Below are 20,511 nucleotides of genomic sequence, written 5' to 3'. Positions count from 1 at the left end.
ATACCGATGATATAGACGGGTGATTTCTTGGGTAAAGTTGATCAGGAGGTCAAGGACTGTTAGATGATGGACAGAAAAATTCGGAATTCTTCCGCTAGACGGCGCTAGTGTGCATTCGAAGTGTATATGTTTGTGCTGCTGTATCTCAAGATCCTGACTATTTAGACGGATAATTTCTTCGGCAAAGTTGATCAGAAGGTCAAGGACTGTTGGATGATGCACAGAACAATTCGTAATTCTTCCGCTAGGCGACGCTAGTGAGCATTCGAAGTGTATATGTTTGTGCTGCTGTATCTCAAGATCCTGACTATTTAGACGGATGATTTCTCCGGCAAAGTTGATCAGGGGGTCAAGAATTGTTGGATGATGGACAGAACAATTCGGAATTACTCCACTAGGTGGCGCTAGTGATTATTGTAAGTGAATATATTTGTGCTGCTGTATCTCAAGATCCTGACTATTTAGACGGATGATTTCTTGGGCAATGTTGATCAGGGGGTCAAGGGCTGTTGAATGATGGACAGAACAATTCGGAATTCCTCCGCTAGTTAGTGCTATCTATGATCTTCTCTGGCTATTGCGTCCCAACTGTAACTTAACGCCTGCTCTCAACTTAGTGCTCTAGATGCACTTCCACAGTTGTTAATTGAAAGCTTTCCAAGCATGTTCAATTTTTACATGTGTATATTGTGTGGCAAGTACAATAATAAACTATGCCCAGGGAAGTCGAGAAATTTTACAATCTGAAATCCTATACCAACCGGGATTCGAACCCAACCTCCAGCATGGTTTGCTTTATAGTCGCAGGCTCTACCGACCGAGCTTATGGAGGCCCCCTGATCTATGAATGTAATCAAACTAAAATGCGAGATGGTAGCCTAATAAACAAGTTTTGAGGACAATTTGGTGAACCTACAACGTCTTAAACATATCGAATTCAAACGTAAATAATGTGCATGATATGTTTAACCCTGTTTGAAGATGTTTTAATACAAAGGGCTTTGAATCAGTGGACCTGGATGAGAATTTGATCTGAACTCAAGGACAATTTGGAGAACCGTGAGTATCTTATACACCTCAAAATCAACTTTAAATGAACAGCAGAACATCGTGCAGATTTCAGTTGATCCAGTAGATCAAATAATCTGACCTCTAGAACAATTTGAAGAACCTAGAACTTCTAATGCACCTTAAATTGATGTTGTTTTGGAGATGTTTAGTTGCTAAGGACCTTGTATCAGTTATGGTTGATCAGGTAAATCATTTGATCTGAGCTCAAGACAATTTGGAGAACCTTGATTATAAATCAAAATTTATCAAAAACCGATCCGCAGAAACTTTATGTACATGTCTTTGTAGGTTTTGTCGCTGAGGACATCGTGCAGTTCATGGTTGAGCCAGTAAATCAAATAATCTGAACTCCAAAGCAACTTGGAGAACCTAGAACATCTCATACACCATCAATTACAACGAAAATGATGTGCATTATAGTCATGGACCTGGGTGCAAAAATTTGCCAGAAAAATTTTCATTCTGTTAAAAAATGTCAAAATTAAGCGGAAAATATGAACCTCACTGTTTAAAACTTCTTTTGAATTTTCAACATTCTTATATGGTGGACGTCACTTATCCGTAGAAACAGTGAAAACATATTACTCTTTCTCCGAAAATGTATGGTTACGTCACTATGTCTCCAGGCTTCCAAAACACATTTTTATCACGAAGAGAGTGTTTTCTGGTGTATCTTAGGGTATAGATTATGAATATGAAGAAAAGTGAAAATTGGCCATGGTGGCGTTTACGTCACTTTGTCATCTCACGGCAGTAAGGGCCTTGTACCGGTTATGACTGACCTGGTACATTATTTGATCTGAGATCAAGGACAATTTGGTGAACCTTGAGCATCATATATACATCAAACTGATCATGAGCGATGTACAGAACCTCTTTGAACATGTTTGAGCAAGTTTCGACGCTGAGGACATTGTGTAGGCCAAATGTTCTAAACTACAGAATTCTTTGGATGACCTAGAACGTCACTTGAGCTTCTTATATACATCCAAATAGATCAAGAACGATGCGCAGTAGCTCCTTGAACATGTTTGGGCAGGTTTCGCCGCTGAGGTATTTTGCAGGACATTATCAAAAAGTGATGACCGGGTCATAGAACTTGTTATCAATTTGATATTTTACTTTGCTCGGGATTATGGTTACATAGATCGCTACGGAATAGTTTCAAAATTGGTCATACAATTCCAGAGATACGGCCGGAACAAGTTCTTAGTGTCTCAGGAAAAATAACCAGCTTATGAGTAAGTTCAAAACCCATCATGCGACACAATAAACTACATCAGAATTCGAAAACAAGTTCAATAACAATGATATCTAGTACCCTGAACAAGATTTGCTGAATCCGGATATGTTCCGGGTTGCACCGGGGAAGTGGCCAGATTTGACTTTTTTTAAATCAATCATGTGCCACATCAAATGACGTGAGAATTTTTAAATAAGATCATTGGTAGTCATATTGAGTGTAAATAGGGTCAGACCATAGGTGAATAAATTGGGATTTTTCCAATACATATAAGCAAGTTTGGTCTCTTAATATCCATTAAAATATAAACTACAGTAATGACCTGCTTTTATTAGTCCCTTCACGCGTAATTTTTTAATGTTCAGTAATTTCCTACATCCATAATTCGAAATCTTTTCCATTAATCTTCTTGATCGATGTTTAGGGTAAACTTTGGTGCAATAAAACCATTGAAATAGCGCATGGGTTTCGTAGAATATTAATTCTTACGTGGTGTTAAGTGTGTTCCACTGAACATTGCCGAAGAAATCATCCGTCTAAATAGTCAGGATCATGAGATACAGCAGCACAAATATATTCACTTTAAATAACTACTAGCGCCACCTAGTGGAGGAATTCCGAATTGTTGTGTCCATCATCCAACAATCCTTCACCCCCTGATCAACTTTGCCGAAGAAATCATCCGTCTAAATAGTCAGGATCTTGAGATACAGCAGCGCAAACATATTCACTTCGAATGCTCACTAGCGCCACCTAGTGGAGGAATTCCGAATTGTTTTTTCCATCATCCAACAGTCCTTGACCTCCTGATCAACTTTGCCCAAGAAATCATCCGTCTAAATAGTCAGGATCTTGAGATACAGCAGCGCAAACATATTCACTTCGAATGCTCACTAGCGCCGCCTAGCGGAGGAATTCCGAATTGCTTTGTCCATCATCCAACAGTCCTTGATCTCTTGATCAAATTTGCCGAAGAAATCACCCGTCATCGGTATCTTGAGATACAGCATTCAAATCATGCGAAATAGGAGATTTTAGGGCAACACTGTGAAAAACCCCAACTTACCCTATCGTGCCCAAGATGAAACACACTCCAATCGATTCCTGAGACTTTTTTCTATAAGAATGACTATTTTTTAGTCTCTTGTTCTAGCGAGCACCGAAGTTATTGAATTTTAACACATTGTTTCGATTTTGTCCCCTGTGTGAGATGGTGGGAAACTCTCCACTACGCCAGATCCGGTTGAGCAGCTCTAGCAGTGTCATCTTCACGGACAAAGGTAAACGTCGAAGCATTGGGTACCCTATCATGTCGGGTCCTGTCGAGGCAGATTCGCCCTTTCTCGAGAGCCCACAGAAGTTCGCTTAGGGTAATGTCGCTGTTGTACACGTCGTCCGTGTTTGGCGAAACATCTATGGACTCTCTTTCAGCTGCTGCCTTAGTCTTCTGAAAAGAAGTAGGGTAACTGGAGGTCGCAGATATATCGCTGTAAAGACTGGCTAGCGCTTCCGCAGTTTCTTCGGGGTCATCGGTGAAGCCATCCGATCGCTTGAGTGCGACGGTACGTTTTTGTCGGCTGCCACGTAGCGTGTTCACCGTGGTTTCCTGAAACCTCGCCAATGCAGCGGGTTTATCAGGATCAGATGTCTGCAGACACCGCAGAGATCAAAGACACTTTCATCGATGTCGAAACGAGCAGAGCACGATGTATCCAGCAGCAAGCTACTCAGGTTCAATTCCCTTACTTTTCAAAATTTAGAGATGAACTAGCCTAAGGCTAAGAATCTCTTTAATAAAGCCTAAAAAAAAAAAACTTTTCGAAATTCAAGGGAGCGCAGTGACTGGAATTAATAAAAAAAAATAGTCTAATTCAATTGGGTTCTTTAAGAGTTTTGAGGTAAATGCATATTAATCTGTATTAAAAATGGAACCCAAACCCAAAATTTCATCAATTTTGGTACACTGGAACTATTTTATATAAGTACGATTTCATTGGCAAAAATCACCTTATTAGCACCCCTCGGTGTCACTTTGTATGGGAGCGAGCTGTCAGTTTGTTAGTTAAGTGTTAATCAGTGAATCTATTATTTTTCTTTAAATGTTGATTTAAATATCAAGATGAAAGTGATACATTTTTGTAAATTAAAGAACACAAAAACATTAAAAGACATAAGATCCTCTCCAACACAGCTATTCAAACCCCAACTCATACAATTACAAAAGTATATATTCTCAAAAAGCAAAAAATCACACATTCTGACAAATCAAACATCATACGTACATAGTTTTACATAGCTTAAGAAATCAAAAAACAAACTACAATATGCAAAGAAATAATCAAGATCAGGTGTTATGTTTCTTCGTGCTAAGGAATGATCAAATCAAAGCAAACTGTCACGCTTCAGTTATGTTGAGTGTTGTGATGATGGGGTTTCTTGTGCTTCTTTCCGCCACCACCTCCACCGTTGGCTGCCGTATGTTGTTGTTGTTGTTGTTGTTGTTGCTGTTGATTGGGTTGATGCTGCTGTTGATTGGGTTGATGCTGTTGCTGATGTTTATTTCGCTGATGGAAGCTGGTCTTGACTTCCTTCATCGAAGCAGGCGACTGTTTGCTTGACGAATCTGCATAAAAGAGAGACATCTTCGTTTGAGCAAATCTAGTTAACACAGCAAATGGCTTACTTTGATTATCATTCCTTGAACTGGCGTCCTCCGGTGGTTGTTCTTTGCCTGGGTTGCTTTGATTGGCTATTTTGCTCTCACTTTCAGCTGCGGTCGGTTTCTGAGTAGCTTCAGCCGGCTTTTCTTCTGTTAAAAAAAATCAAACGTTGATTCAAGCCCGTTAAAAATCATCAAATCATACCGTTCAATTCCTTTTTCGAAGCAACGTTGCCATTCTCCGGAGCCGGTTCAGTCGGCTTCTCTTCCGGTTTGTCTACGGTGGCGTTCAGTGAGGCCTTCTGCTTCGTCTCCTGGGGCTTCTCCGTCTTGGACTCCGGTTCCTTACCTTGGGAAGCAGTATGGCCATTACTTTCCTTCTTGATCTTTTTCGGATCATTCTTCTCAGCATCTTCGGCTGCTTCCGTGTGGGATTTGTCGCTTTCGAATATGTCACTGTCAGAATCCGCTGACGATACGTCGCTTGCCTGTGAAGTGAAAATACTCTTTTCAATAAAACACATCCCGACAGCAGCTGGTCGATCAGCCAATACTCACATGGAAACTGGAATCGGCTTCCGCGCTGGCATACTTCTCCAACAGTTCCTGTACGGAGGCTTCCTCGAACGAACTCTCACTATCATCGGCATCTCGTTCGTGAGCATTTCGTTTCTTAGTTGTGGAACGATCACGTGGCTCCGCACGTTGTGATCCGTCGGTGGTAGGCTCATCCGCCAACTCACCCGGCTGTTCCGATGGCCGTTGATGATGGTGTCGATGATGGTGATGGTGATGATGATCCCGCTGGTAGATCTGTAAAACAAGCAGTTCAATCTTCGCTGCCGAATTGTCAGAAAACTGTCCATCCCGTACCGTGGTTCCAGGACGGACGGCCCTAAAACAGATGATGTATCGCAAGGGTAGCGTGATCCGCCGGAGCCACGTGTTCGCCAGCTGTTCCTCGGCCTCCAGTTTCGACTCCTTTTCTGCACGTTGCATTCGCTGCAGCTTCAGGCCACGATACTTCAGCGCACGGAGCTTGCGACGCCTATTTTGCAGGAAGGAAACCATGGTTATCGGGCAAACGGGCTGTTTCCCTATCAACAGTGCAACGAATGACAATGAGTAACGGAGCAATCTCAGCGCAATCAAAGCCGGCAGGAAAAATATCCATGGTAACGGCCGCACCAACGGGGGCGCCGAAATCGTCGTCTTGCCCGTGTCTTCCTCGCTCGGTGGAGGCTGCGGTAAGCTCCATTTGGCCGTTTTTTCAACGATCGCCAGACAGGCATCGAATCGATGGTACACATAGTTTCCGATCCGGCTCATGAGCGCTTGAGCCGTGTAATCGTACAGCAGGTCAACGAGTGGGTTCTTAGCTTCGGCTACCTCCTGCAAAAAAAAAATGGAAACAGACATGGAAAGGAAACGTGTCATTAGCGATGGTTCGGTTATCAACAAACTCCTCCAAATCATAACATGTGCGGGATCACCACATTCTTACCAGCTCATCATTCGACGGTGGCTGACGATTGCTCATCTTGGCGCACTCTCTGTCAACAACGTCTCAAGCTGCAATAAGTAGGCGGAGAGAAAGAAGAAATTAATCACCTACTCGGCTCGTGATGGATTTAACCCGTCCTAGTCGTCGTCTTGGTGGTTATCGTCGTCGTCGTCGTCGTCGTCTACTAGGATGTCGGGAGCGATTGAAAGTGAGTTGCGGGATTCTGTACTTTGGTACCTACTGGGACTCGATTACTCTCGGGAAGCGATACGGCGAGGTCTTCTCTCAGTGCGGAGGAGGGATGCCCTTTCGAGTGAGGTGATAATGCGAGCTGGCTTTTGATTATGTTGAGAGGGTTTAGGTACAAAGTGTAAACAATAAGCAGCGCCGGCTCCGATTGGGAAGACGGAACTGCGAAGAGTGGAGTACTCCAACGGCCGGCGGCCACAGATTGAGATGTAAGCTAATGGGTAGCTGATAGTGAGCGAGACCGTGTTTGTAAGCTGATCCTTAATAATGTAATTTTTTTTGAATTCATTTGGAAAGGTGAAGCTAGAGGAATATGTTTTACAGAGCGAAGAGTTGGAAGCTGATAAGATTTGACATGTTTACATCGTTTGCTGTAGTGGAATTGGAAATTGTTATTCTTCTGGAGTTTTTGAGTTCATAATTGAATAGTTTTTCATTTGTAATATCTAAATAAGGCTGCAAGAACATTTTGTTTTGATGAGGAAGTCACCGTTTTTGGTTGCAGTACATGTGCGCTTTTTAGTTTTAAGTTGTTCGTAAGAATTTTAAATTTTGTCAAATATCATGCCATTGGATACATCGTCGGTTAAGCACAAGAGTAAGAAACGTAGTATTTTTGAGAAAATTGTTTTTTTAGAAGTCATCTACCAACTACTAGTAATAGTAAGTATATTTTGAAAATATAAAATATAACTAATTTCCATCCAATAGACAATACCGACATATGCAAGTTTGACTTCGACTACAAGATTGCATCTACATTACCGGGCACAAATATAATAACATTGTTATCTACAAATTAGTTTAGTAGTTTAGCTATGCACATTAGACTGATGCAAATTTTGAAATTTTCGCTTCACAGTACTCAAACGGTTCCAAATTGGGTCCTGATTATCCTCCCAAAATTTGAACTAATGTAGTAAGAACCTGACTCGGCACAAACCATTAGAAGTTTATATGGGAATTACTATGGAGAAAGCATAATTCCGGTTCATATCTACCTCAAAATTCACCAGTTCACCCTACTTTAGAAAATGATAACTGCGCTTGTTGAAATTTTTCTCAGTTACAAGTTTGTTCAAGACCACTTTTCGATCAAATGTAAGGAACAAAAAATATTAATGATTCAAGTTACTGATGTCTTATGATTATGCTCAATCAACTGTTCAGCAGGCAACTTTGGTGTTTTTGGCGCGTAGAATAGAGAACAAAAATCATGGCTACTATGTCACACTGCAGAATACAGTGTTGCCCGCAATACAGTTGCTTAAATTTGCCATAAGATTATCAATCTCTTAAACAATTATTAACTGCTTAATTTGACGTTTGGCTGAAAAACGATTTTCTGCAAAGTTGTAGCTGATAAAAATTCCCGTGAGAATAGCAATAGAACTTATTGACAGTACAATATGGAAAAAGGCTAGAAGATGATTAACAAAAAGTTTGGTTTCCCATAGTAATTTCCATATAAACTTCAAATGATTTGTGCCAAGTCAGTTTCTTATCAAATGAGTTTAAACTATCGGAGGCTAATCAGGACCCGAATTGAAACCGTTTGAACACTGTGGAGCGAAAATTTCAAATTTTGCATCAGTCTAATGCACATACAGAGTAAAACATTCTACAGACAAGATTCCTGTAAAAGAGTAATGTGGGGCAAGAGTACACAGGCGGCAAAAGTACGCACTGGTTCGAATGGCAGGTAAACGAAATGATGGACCAATGATTATAAGTAGGCTTGAAGCCTCTACTGAACACAAGCTTACTAGCAACATATTGTGTATTTTGAATAATCCACCTGAAGGTTATCACCAGAAGCAGAGTTGCGACCTATCACAATCACGATCGTCAAACAGCTGATGGTAGTAACGCTTGGTACATTTATATCAATGTGCTTGTCGAAGCATTCTCCGTGACCATCCATCAAGTTGGCGAAAGAAGTAAAAAGCAACTGATGAATATCGTCTTCGGTGGTGAACCATCATTGCCGACAATAACGACACTCATATGGGCTCGTTTTGAAGCAGTTGCTGCTTTGCTTGCTGATGTGAGTGTGTTGGTGAGTAAACCCAACAGCTTCCGTTTAATTTTGCCAGCTTTGTTTGTAACACACACAGTCGCGCGTGCCGAGACGAACTTGGAATGCGTAGGCATTGTTTTCATTTGCTTCTGTCGTTGCGTTTTTACTCATCACCGTATTGCAGAAGCCGTGACTGTTTTCGTTGTGCTTTACATCATCAGCAGCGAGTGTTACGTTTGGCCTGTGAGCAGCGACCATTGCTGGTGATTGTTGTTTGCCATGGCTCTACCTCTCACTGCGTTACAAAACGTTCTGTCAGAGATGGTCGGTTGATGCGTTGACGAGTGTCGAGTGAGTGTCATGATATTTTACATCACTGACCAGAAGTATGTATTTTTTCGATTTTTGCATTTTGTTTTAAAATTACAATGGAATATCGTGGACGAAGAATATAGCCTTAGTATTCCAGTATTATGATTAGTCTATATAATAGGTATTTTATTATATGTATCATGAAAGATGGTATGTATGATACGTATGTATGAAAGACGTAATTTATGGGAGACCCTTTTCAATATTGAGTTCGAGTGGGGCAAGAGCACGAATGGCTTGAGTGGTGGACATATCGTTTCGATTTTAAAAAAGTGAATGGAACCTTGAATTAGCAGGATTTATTGAAATAATATCTTTCAATACTTCAACAAAGAAAACAAATGAGGTCATACACAGAATATGTGCGTGAAGATGAAGAAGAATGCATTCATTCGATTAAAATTTACATTTGTGAAACATTTAATAAAATCGACACTCTTGCCCCGCCGATCAACAATTTAAGAAAAACCATGATTTTTAAATAGCTATCCATAAGGGATTGTGGCCGCATAGTCAAGAAATTGACTAACGGTTAAAAACTAACAGTTCATTTTACGGTAAAAAATATATATGAATTTTAAAACTAAGTGTGTACTCTTGCCCCACTTTACTCTACGGTTAATTGGGCTTACTATTAGAACCGGCATTAACGAATACACGTACCATATGGGATTAGAGTTAAATTAGGACAAACTCTTATTGTAGAGTACTTTGAAGAGATAACTTCCTGGTGTCGTCTGAAAAGTTATTACCAAGATAGGTGACCACGACTTGGGGAAATTTAGCCTCCGGAAAGTCATAAATCTAGTCCTCCGGAAGACCCGGAACATCCGTAAAAGTGGTCAATTCATGAAACTGATCCTAGAGCTTTGCGTTTTTTTAACCATTCATAGACGTCTTATCAGAATGAAGTTGGAGTTGTGAAACGAATATGGACCCTCAAGACCACGGGATGGTCCACCGTAAGATCAGGAACATCCTTAAAACTGGTCAATTCATGAAACTGATCCTAGAGCTCCGTGATTTTTTTTCGAAACCACTCATAGACGTCTTATCAGAATGAATTCGAAGAGACCAGTTACTGGTCCACCGGAGTATCCGGAACATCTGTAAAAGGGATCAATTAATGAAACTGATACTAGAGCCATAGAGGTAACTCTAAGACTAGTAGCATAGAGGTAACTCTAAGACCACTGGGTCCCGAAGAAAATCATTATTATTTTTGGCTCACTCAGTACCAGAACAACGGTCCCAAGCAGTCCCAAGCTATTTCACTCACCCCTGCATGTTGTGCATGAATCCACACACCCCTGATGTTATCTGTCAAACTTTCATAGCGAATCAAAACAAACATAGTGTAGTAATAGAATTTCAACTAGAATAGGGTACGTTAATCGTTTGCTTGGGACCAATAGGCTACTAAAGTGGTGAGCCAATTAAAAATCGTTAGTTTCGTATTGATTGTTGCTAGTAGGTCCCGAAGAAACAAGCTCAACTTTTTGGCTCAGCTCTGGTACTCTCTTCGGTCCCAAGCTAATCGATTCACCCCTCGAAACATAGGAAAATCCACGAACCCCTCATTTTATCTGTCAAACTTTCATAGCGAATCAAAACAAACATAGTGTAGTACTAGAATTTTGACTAGAATGGGGTACGTAACCGATTTGCTTGGGACCAATAGGCTAGTCAAGTAGAGAGCCAATTGAAAAACGTTAGTTTCGTATTGATTGTTGCTAGAGCTTCGCGAATTTGTCGAAATCACTCATAGACATCTTATCAGAATGAATTCGAAGTTGCGACCGGAATATGGATCCTGGGGACCACATAATGGTCCTCTGGAAGATCCGGAACATCCGTAAAAGTGGTCAACTCATGAAACTGATCCTACGGCTCCACGCATTTTTTAAATTTATCATAGACGACTTATCAGAATAAATTCAGAGTTGTGACCGGAATATGGACCCTGGGACCCTCCGGAAGATTCGGAACATCAGGAAAATTGGTCAATTCATGAAACTGATCCTCTACTATTACGTTTTTTTTCGAAACCGCTCATAAACGTCTTATCAGAACAGAATGATTTTGGAGTTGTGACCGAAATATGGACCCTGGGGACCACGTAATAATGGTCCTTCGAAAGATCCGGAACATCCGTAAAAGTGATCAGTTCATGAAACTGATCCTAGAGCTTCATGTTTTGTTTTTAAACCAATCATAGACATCTTATCATAATAAATTAGGAATTGTGACCTGGATAAGGACCCAAAGTACCAAGTAATGGTCCACTGGGAGATTCGGAACATCCGTAAAAGTGGTCTACCAATTAAACTGATTCTCGAGCTTCGTGAATTTTTCGAAACCTCTCATAGACGACTTATCAGAATGAGTTCAGAATTGTGACCGGAATATGGACCCCAAGGCCACGTAATGATCCTCCGGAAGGTTCGAAACATCCGTAAAAGTGGTCAATTCATGAAACTGATCCTCGACCTTCTCGTTTTTTTACCGAAACCACTCATAGACGGCTTCTCAGAATGAATTCCGAGTTGTGACCGGAACAGTGATGGAAAAGTTCGCGAAAACTTACTATGAATCGTGAACTTTTCCCTTGGTGAACTTCGTGAAAAATCGCGAACTTTTCCAACACTGAACCGGAATATAGACCCTGAGGACCTCAGGATGGTCCACCAGAAGATCGGGAATATCCTTAAAAGTAGTCAATTAATGAAACTCTAGACCTCTGCAGTTTTTTCGAAACCTTTCATAGACGTCTTATAAGAACGAATTCGAACTTATGACCAGAATATGGACCCTGGGGATCACGGAATGGTCCATCAGAAGACCCGGCTCATCCGTAAAAGTGGTTTAAATACGTCTTATCATTATGAATTCGGGGTTGTGACTGCAATATGAATCATGAACATCCATGAATTTCTCGAAAAAATACACACACTAAAGACAATGTATGTGTGAGTTAAACTCGTAACGTATAAATGAGTAACTGTTACAAAGTTTCCTTTCGGAAAGGACTCCTACGGACGGGCATATATCTCGCAAACACCAGCTGGAAAATGGAGTACCACAGGGTTCTGTCCAAGGGGTAAGTCACTCAGCACATTGTGCCGAAATTAGATTCGGCACAGCTTGGGAAGATCCATCTGCACACCTTGGGCACAATCTCGTATGCATTGAACTGTTGTAAATAAAATGGGAGCACTGCTGGACAACTGTCATTGAAGTTGTTCACAACATTACGTGCTGTTTGACTGACTGAGTAACTCAGACCAGCAGTTCACTTATAGCTCTAAATATGAAATGTAGGTTCTAGAGTTGGCTCAAGAGAAAGAGACAGTTAATTAGATCCCATTAATACCCTTAATTCAAATAATGCTGCAACTCACACAAAACTCAAACTACAGAAGTTTATTCATCATCCTCTATAGTCGGTCTACAACAATGTGCCCCACCGGTTCCAACTCTGTCCGGCCGCTGATAGACCGTTGCTTTTCACATCACGAAAAGCTAGGTTTCTGGTCTGCCTTTTTGGGCATTATAAACCCCTAAAACACAGGACTTTTACTATCCTATGAACACAAAACACCAAAATTTCGCACACACGCCACTTCCCACGTCATCCTCAATCCGGTTTATCCTTGCGATTTCAAACCAAAACATTCAAGGTGTCAGAAATACCAGGTTGCTGGGATGGATATTTTACAAATATTTAATAGCGGTACACCTGCGGCACACTTGTGGCACACTGACAAAAAAGATGACCCAAGACTGGTGTGCGGTGTGACCTACCCCTTGGTTCAGTCCCATCAGTGACTCTATTTCTCGTAGCGATGCAGCCTATATTTCGGGTAATACCTAGAGGAGTCAACACTTTTTTGTACGCAGACGACATCCTTCTCGTCGTACGAGGGGTAACAAATGAAGGCCTACATCGCAAACTGTAAAGCTATCCATTAAAGAAGTCGTACATCTTTAATTGCAGTCCGAATGCACGTCGAGAACCAGGGTGTAACATCATAGAGGTAACTAACTCTAAGACCAGAAGGTCCCGAAGAAATGTGCTCAACTTTTTGGCTCAGCTCTGGTACTCTCTTCGGTCCCAAGCTAATCGATGCACCCCTCGAAACATGGGAAAATCATGTTATCTGTTAAACTTTCGTAGCGAATCAAAACAAACATAGTGTAGTACTAGAGTTTCGACTAGAATGGGGTAAGTTAATCGATTTGCTTGGGACCAATAGGCTAGTCAAGTAGTGAGCCAATTTAAATCGTTAGTTTCCCTCGACCAAACTCTGAGCTTCAAACCTCACTGTCAAATGGTGCAAATGGTCAAAGAAAGCTTGCGAACCTCGGCTACGAATCCTTCAGATGATCGGTGCCAAACTTCCACGTGGCGATCGTAAATCGCTACTGCAGGTGGGCTCGACCCAAGTGACCGCGAAATAGATGTACGGAATTGGAGTAGTTAGCCGAGGAGTAACGGTAATCCTGCAGAACCTCGCCCCAGCCTACAATAAAATGGTACGATTTGCATCCGGAGCATTCGTCACTAGCCCGATAGAATCGATCATGGCTGAAGCGGGCTCCTTACCGTTCATACTGCTAGCAGCACAATGGACCCTACCTATCGAAGCATCAACTCATGAACCGGGGACCAAAGGCTTTACTTCCCTTCCGAAGGAAAGCGTGATCAGAGATGTTATGCCTCAGAACATCCCGGCGGCGCCGACTGGGATTGAACCCATGCCTGCTGGGGTGAGAGATGATCACGCTTACCACTACACCACCGGCGCCACTTGGTTTCGGCAAACGTCTGCCGCACGGTACAGAGCCCAAGTAACAATTTTGGTTTTATGAGGGTTCTGTAGACAATGATTTAGACTTGTAGAATGCTATAAAACCGCAATAAAACCTTCAATGTTACTTGGGAGCTGTCTTCTCCTGGACGGACAGCTTCTGCCATCAGTCACCCTTTTCCTTTGAAACTGAAGTTCTTCCCGACAACAACTCAGCAGCACGAGACTCCTTGAACTGTGTCTCATAGTCGGCGCACTACTGGGCAAACTGGAGGGGCTACACTGACTAAAAGGCTCTCAAGCTTACAAATTCATTAAAAGAGTGGATCAACTTAAACACTGCATCCCTTCAAATTACCACTTTAGCACTATGGTGTGAATTGTGTGGTGTGACGACTTTGACGACGATGACGACTACATTTCCGGAATGATTCTGTCGATGGTGGATGATGAAAGGCCGCTCTTGTCGGCAAGATGGCGGTACCCCCGCTCACTGAGAATCCGAAACAATTTCGGCAATGGTGGATTCTACAAGGCTGGCCTTGTCGAAAAGTAACAGTGACCAGTATACCGGTAACTACAGTGAGATGGCGGTCGAACTAGTGCGTCTACCGTACGTCGGCTTGGTTCACTACTCGCACTTGATATGCTTGTTAAAAGTCTACTCCACAGACACTTCTAGCATAGAGGTAACTCTAAGACTAGAAGGTCCCGAAGAAACGTGCTCAACTTTTTGACTCAGCTCTGGTACTATCTTCGGTCCCAAGCTAATCGATGCACCCCTCGAAACAAGGGAAAATCCACGAACCCCTCATTTTATCTGTCAAACTTTCATAGTATAGTACTAGAATTTCGACTAGAATGGGTTATTCGTTTGCTTGGGACCAATAGGCTAGTCAAGTAGTGAGTAAGTTTTCACCGGTTGCTTCTAGTCTACTCGCTCGCCTGAGATCAAGTCCGCGATGGCCATTCCTTGAGCATCGCAGTTCTTCAGCTCATCACCTGTGACTCCGTGTCACCATTTTGTCGCGGCCATGCACGCCTTATTCAGCAATCGCCGTTAAGCATGGCCGTATCGTCTGTCAAATTTATTTGAATGCTCTATCGTATGGTGCATATTTCAAATATTGTCTTGGACCTTTGTAACAGGACGATTACACCAAAGAGGTAACTCTAAGACCAGAAGGTCCCGAAGAAACGTGCTCAACTTTTTGGCTCAGCTCTGGTACTCTCCTCGGTCCCAAGCTAATCGATTCACCCCTCGAAACATAGGAAATTCCACGAATCCCTCATTTTGTCTGTCAAACTTTCATAGCGAATCAAAACAAACATATAGTAGTACTAGAATTTCGACTAGAATGGGGCACGTTAATCGATTTGCTTAGGACCAATAGGCTAGTCAAGTAATGAGCCAATTTTAAATCGTTAGTTTCCACCGGTTGGTTAGACCTTCTAGTTTTAAGCGCCACTTCCTTGAGGCGGATGACCGGCAACCAGCTCGTTGAATATTATCTTGGAATTAAGTTTCACAACTTTTTCCGTCCTTGACTTGAACATGTAAACACACAATCTCAAAAGTCATAAGTGCAGGGTTGCCAAACACATGGGTTACTGAGACTGAGACTTCGATTGCCACAGTACGACACATTCGGCATAACACTTGACCTAACCTTCAGGACAGATAAAGTACTTGGCATAGATTGGAATGTGCAGAGTTGAACACCCCTTGTCAATACCCCTAAACAACCCAATTAATCATATCATCCGGCCATTTTCCACAGAGATGGCGCTGTTCCGCTGGTAGGAAGTGATAAAAATTCCCATATAGAATTTGAGAGAAGTGCGAGGAGGGCAACATATCTAAATCTCAATTCTAGATGCTCAAAAAAGCACACACTAGCGAATCAATCTTCGAATAAGGAAATTTCATTTCTCGCATCTACTTGCATCGTGCTTCATCTTTTTGCAGGAAATCTTCAAAATCGACATAAATCTTCCTTCTATCTACTCAGCGTGCGTGCAGCTAGCCACAGCAAAACACAATCTTTTCTGCATCGTAGATAGAGTCGCCCCCTCGGGGAGTGGGAATGTATCGCTTTCGGTGCATATTTAAGTAAAAAAAAAGTGAACGACAACCTAAATAAATTAGTCAGGGACTTTGTCGTTCAGTTTTTTCCCGGAAACTATTGTTAAACAAGCTACAATTAAATAAAAATGACTTTTCCCCACACAGTTTTACCTGCTTTACTTTACCAGTCCCCAGAGAGCCAAAAAAATCAAATTTGAGAGAGAAAATTAGCTCTCACGACCTCAATCTCTCAACATGCCATGTATTTTGATGACACTTGATTGGTGATTTCCCTTTCACAGATTACAAAATAGAGTACCTGATACTACAAACATGTCTGGTACCTCTATATATGCATTTACTTTAACATTTGAAGTCCCTCCTTTTTTACATACTCTGCGCAAAAGATACTTTATGCCTCACCCCATTCATAAAAATCGGCCGGAAATTCTGTGAGGGTGAGCTATTTTGTGTGCAGAATGTGTACAAAACGAGGGACTTCGAATAATAATCTAAATGCATGTATAGAGGTACCAGACATATTTTTCACTGCAGTGTCCTCTGTGAATAATTAACGAAAAAGAGATTGTGTGTAGTTTCCGACAGATGTCACCGCAAACAACAGTAGTGACATCTAAGGATGGAACATGAATGCAGAAGCTTGACAAAATGATTAATTGAAAGAAGAAAAAAATACTGACGGTGTCAGATTGAGAGTTTGTTGCCACCTCTTGCTACAGGTAACTCTAAGACCAGAAGGTCTCGAAGAAACATTCTCTTCAGTCCAAAGCTAATCGATACACCCCTCGAAACAAAGGAAAATCTAGAGAGGATGTAGTATAAGAGAGGAGTGGATTCAAAACAAACTGGCTTGGCAACGTATGCCTGGGTGGCAACACTGCCAAAGCAAACAAGATAGGTGCTGCTCGATTGGCTCTGGCTTTGACAGTTCATTTGGCTCAAAACCAGCTAGTCCGCTCCTCTCTTATACTAGACCCTCTCTAGGAAAATCCATGAACCCCTAATTTTATCTGTCAAACTTTCATAGTGAATCAAAACAAATATAGGGTAGTACTAGAATTTTGACTAGCTTATAGATGTACTTCGGACCAATAGGCTAGTCAAGTAGTGAGCCGATTTAAAATCGTTAGTTTCCACAGGTTGATTCTAGTGTGCAGCTCAGCAGCTATTCTGCCGTTTAATAAACAAAATAAACCACAATAAACAAAAATCATACATTGCTTGGCCCAGGAAAGCTGTTGAAGTTGAAAGCTTAAATTTCAGATTTAATAAAATTTTCTACAAACAAACGTCAAATGATGCGGAGGCTACCGATTCCAGGCAATTGAGACAGAATTTTCGGGACATCCCGGCAATAGTAAAAATCCAGGAATTCCGGAATTCCATCATCCCAAGATTTCCTTGGAAGGACTCTCTAGTTTAAAGGTCCATTTGACTATTCGGCCCAATAACCGGTTTGCCCCCTCTATTTCAGACCCTGGCTATGCCCTTGACTAGATAAGAGCTAATTTAAGTCGATGATCTCATAACAATTTTATTCCTCATGTATTCAAATAAAATAAATTGTATGTTGGGCATGCACGCTAACTTCAGCTTACTCACCGGGTGAGTCGATCGTACTCACTTTCGTCCGATGTATCGAGTTGTCAAAAACTGAGTAAACGAGAAATGTCAAACTGAGTAAAAGCCACTCAGTCAGCAAAATCCTAGACTTAGAAAAAATGTCAACCATGTTGGAGGAAACTTCCTAGGAAAAGTTACTCAAAACCGGCTGAAATGCCTTCAGGTAAGAAGGAATTGCTTAGGGAAACGGTTTCGAAGCATTTTCTGCTCCGGTAGAATGAATCCGGAGCAGGAAATTTCAATTTCCTTAAATAAAAATCAAAACAAAAACTCTCCCCGCAACTGAAAATATCGCTGAGTGGATTTGACTCAGTCTACGTGAGAACGTAGATTACTCAAAATTGAGTCAACATAAGGCTACTCAATTTTGAGTAGCCCTACTTGCCGCTGAGATGAGTACATTCGACTCAATTTTGAGTTGACCAGAATAAGCGTGTGGTATATATTTCATTAAAGGTAAGTGGATTATGACTGCTGGCTCCCCGGTGTTAAAGTTATAGTAAATGAGTGAATTAGTTTTGTATACAAATTTTATATGACTCACAAATGTTTCCCTTAAATTTTTTTCAGTACTTATATTCATATGAAATTTCTCATCTATTATTTTTTACAACATATCAACTTTTTGATTCGTGTCAAAGCCACATTTTAACCATAAATGCTTTTCCCCATCGTATCTCTCATCAAGACAGTAATTGTAGATGAGGTTGTAAAAATAAATAATCTCATAAACATAGAAATCAGATGCGGCAACAATAAAAAAGATTGAAAAAAAAACAAATCAATTCAAGCTGAACAATGCATTAGGTCGTACGAAACATTCTCGATTCTCTTCATCGACTTTCTTTTTCTTTAATAGCTTGGGTACATAACCGTTTCTTGGCGTGTTTGTCGTATTAGAAGATAGATAATAGCTCCTTTCATAGATGTGTTGATTTAAATAGCTGAGAATGTCTTAACATGGCCGTGATGATGCAAAGAGAAAGTCTACGAAAAGAATCTGTCAATGTTACTTAGGACCGAATGCATTGTTCCGCTTGAATTAATGTTTTTCTAGCCGATTGCTTAGAGAAAACAAAAGAAGACAAAAGATGGCTCCCGGCATCGGATAGTATCGGATGCTGACAAAGCATCGCATATCACTCCCCAATTACAATTCCCTTGCAGACATTAAAATCTAGTTAATATATTTAACTCCCGCAGTAATTTGTGTCAGTAATTATTTATTCCAATACATCAAAATTCGTTCCATATGATTGTACGTCATAACAATGATTTATTACCAGCGAAGACACTATCTCTGCAGGGGAGAAATGAATAACCTAACCAAGTGGTGTCATTGCCTGGACATGCGTTTTTTTTTCGGGCTGTTCAATTTCTTCTGGAACGTGAGGCCCTGATTCACAGTGTCGATATTTTTTTCTGGACTGTTGTTTTTTCCTATAATGCACATTACCCTCTTGGCTTGCGAAAAAAAAAATATCACAAAAAAGCGACGAGCATCTGAAATGCATTTCTCACTACCCGTCAATCACGTCTTCCTGCTGCTGCTGCGGCTGCTGCTATCACAAAACGGTGCAAAGTTCGAAGGGCATTGATTAATTACTACCAAACATGCACTTGTGGAGAATAATAGAAATGCTTCACCGAATGGTCGTTTCTGAGTAGCTCTTCTCAAACTACGTTCAAACATGTGCAATCTTACCTGAACCAAATAAATATTCCAATAATAAAAAGCGACAATTCACTGCACAATTACTTTTCACAGGACAACGGCTATCCACACCACAAATCACACCTTAAACATGCACGGGATCCTCATGATCTATTCTGGAAGGCAATCGGCTCAAGTTTAATTCCAGCGAAATGATCCCGAACCCGAAGGCATCAATTGCTGACAACTGTTGACGGTTGAAAAAAAAAGATCGAACCTTCACAACCTATTGTTCTTATCACTCGGTGTCCCACCAACACAGTCATGCAAGAAATTTGAACAAACTGTTTGAACAAGGTGCTTTGAAATCAATTAGCTAAAGTGATGATAATCAGCTGAAATTTAAGGAAAGAGGAAAAACAAACTGTGTGCAATAAGCACGACGGTGATCTTGACACTGAAGCATCCCGGCTGAGCGGGAGAATGCATTTCACTGCTGCAGTTGGTTGATGTTCATTTCGAGTGACCGATCGGTGAGCGGAATGAAAAGGGGTTCATTTTCATAACTCCGTTATGAAAATCTTCAAATGGTAAAAACTACGAGAAGTACGATTTAAACACACAAGCTGTCAACGGTAGATTCTATCTTATATCCAGTAGATAACCAATCTCACGGATCTAAACTTTTCGTTTGCATTGTTAGCAGCGAAAATGCGCCTACTGTTCCGCTCACGATGCTGCGTCGGTTGGCATGGTAAGCCAATGCTTGTGAGCTTTTATGGTAAAGCTCTTTCTGTTGCTTGTAAGATTGTCGCCAGAGAGCGAGGAAGGAAGAGATCGGTCGTCCGTCGTCGTCACGGTAGTGGTTATGAAGAGAAGAGAGTTATGTTTTGAGAGCGGTGTGTGCTTTGGCAGCATGCTACGTGTAGGCTAAGAAAATGGGATTGATGTTTAGTTGTGCAGTCATACCGTGCCGATTCAAATTTCGGACACTTAAACTCGAATTTCGGACACTTTTAAAAGTTGATTATCTCGGTCGAATATGATCCACATGTCTTGTAAATTTTAAATTTTTTTGACTAGTGCCCTCCACGATCATTTAACATTATTACTTTGTTTCTAACTGGATGTAATATTTAATTAAAAATGAAAGTGTTCGAAATTTGAATCGGAACGGTACCTCGATACAACGTAGCTCAATTTTTATTTTCGTTAC

At 41.1% G+C, this 20,511-nt stretch overlaps 1 protein-coding gene across 1 annotated transcript; it reads right to left on the bottom strand.

Annotated features, from left to right (window-relative positions):
• Positions 1-4,524: 4,524 nt before the first annotated feature.
• On the bottom strand, positions 4,525-19,570 carry Jabba (jabba). Its single transcript, XM_065230159.1, has 7 exons — positions 19,347-19,570; positions 6,478-6,545; positions 5,847-6,365; positions 5,532-5,786; positions 5,179-5,461; positions 4,998-5,123; positions 4,525-4,937 (listed from the first exon to the last, which is right to left on the bottom strand). Exons 2-7 carry the CDS (start codon positions 6,511-6,513, stop codon positions 4,717-4,719), a joined length of 1,440 nt encoding a protein of 479 aa, XP_065086231.1. The 5' UTR covers positions 6,514-6,545; positions 19,347-19,570; the 3' UTR covers positions 4,525-4,716.
• Between the last annotated feature and the right edge of the window lie 941 nt (positions 19,571-20,511).

This window comes from Ochlerotatus camptorhynchus, unplaced genomic scaffold (genome assembly GCF_037179485.1).
Source record: "Ochlerotatus camptorhynchus isolate MF236.1 unplaced genomic scaffold, CSIRO-AGI_Acam_v1.1 ptg000328l, whole genome shotgun sequence".
NCBI lineage: Eukaryota > Metazoa > Arthropoda > Insecta > Diptera > Culicidae > Ochlerotatus > Ochlerotatus camptorhynchus.
This window is presented reverse-complemented; position numbering and strand designations above follow the sequence as displayed.

What these genes read in the sequence shown, in the direction of transcription:
- Jabba (XM_065230159.1), bottom strand. Translation starts at nt 6,513, where the DNA reads ATGAGCAATCGTCAGCCACCGTCGAATGATGAGCTG. An exon ending in AAGCCGATTCCAGTTTCCAT is followed by an intron (nt 5,462 to 5,531) that starts GTGAGTATTGGC and finishes TTCACTTCACAG; the next exon opens with GCAAGCGACGTATCGTCAGC. An exon ending in TTCAAGGAATGATAATCAAA is followed by an intron (nt 4,938 to 4,997) that starts GTAAGCCATTTG and finishes TCTTTTATGCAG; the next exon opens with ATTCGTCAAGCAAACAGTCG.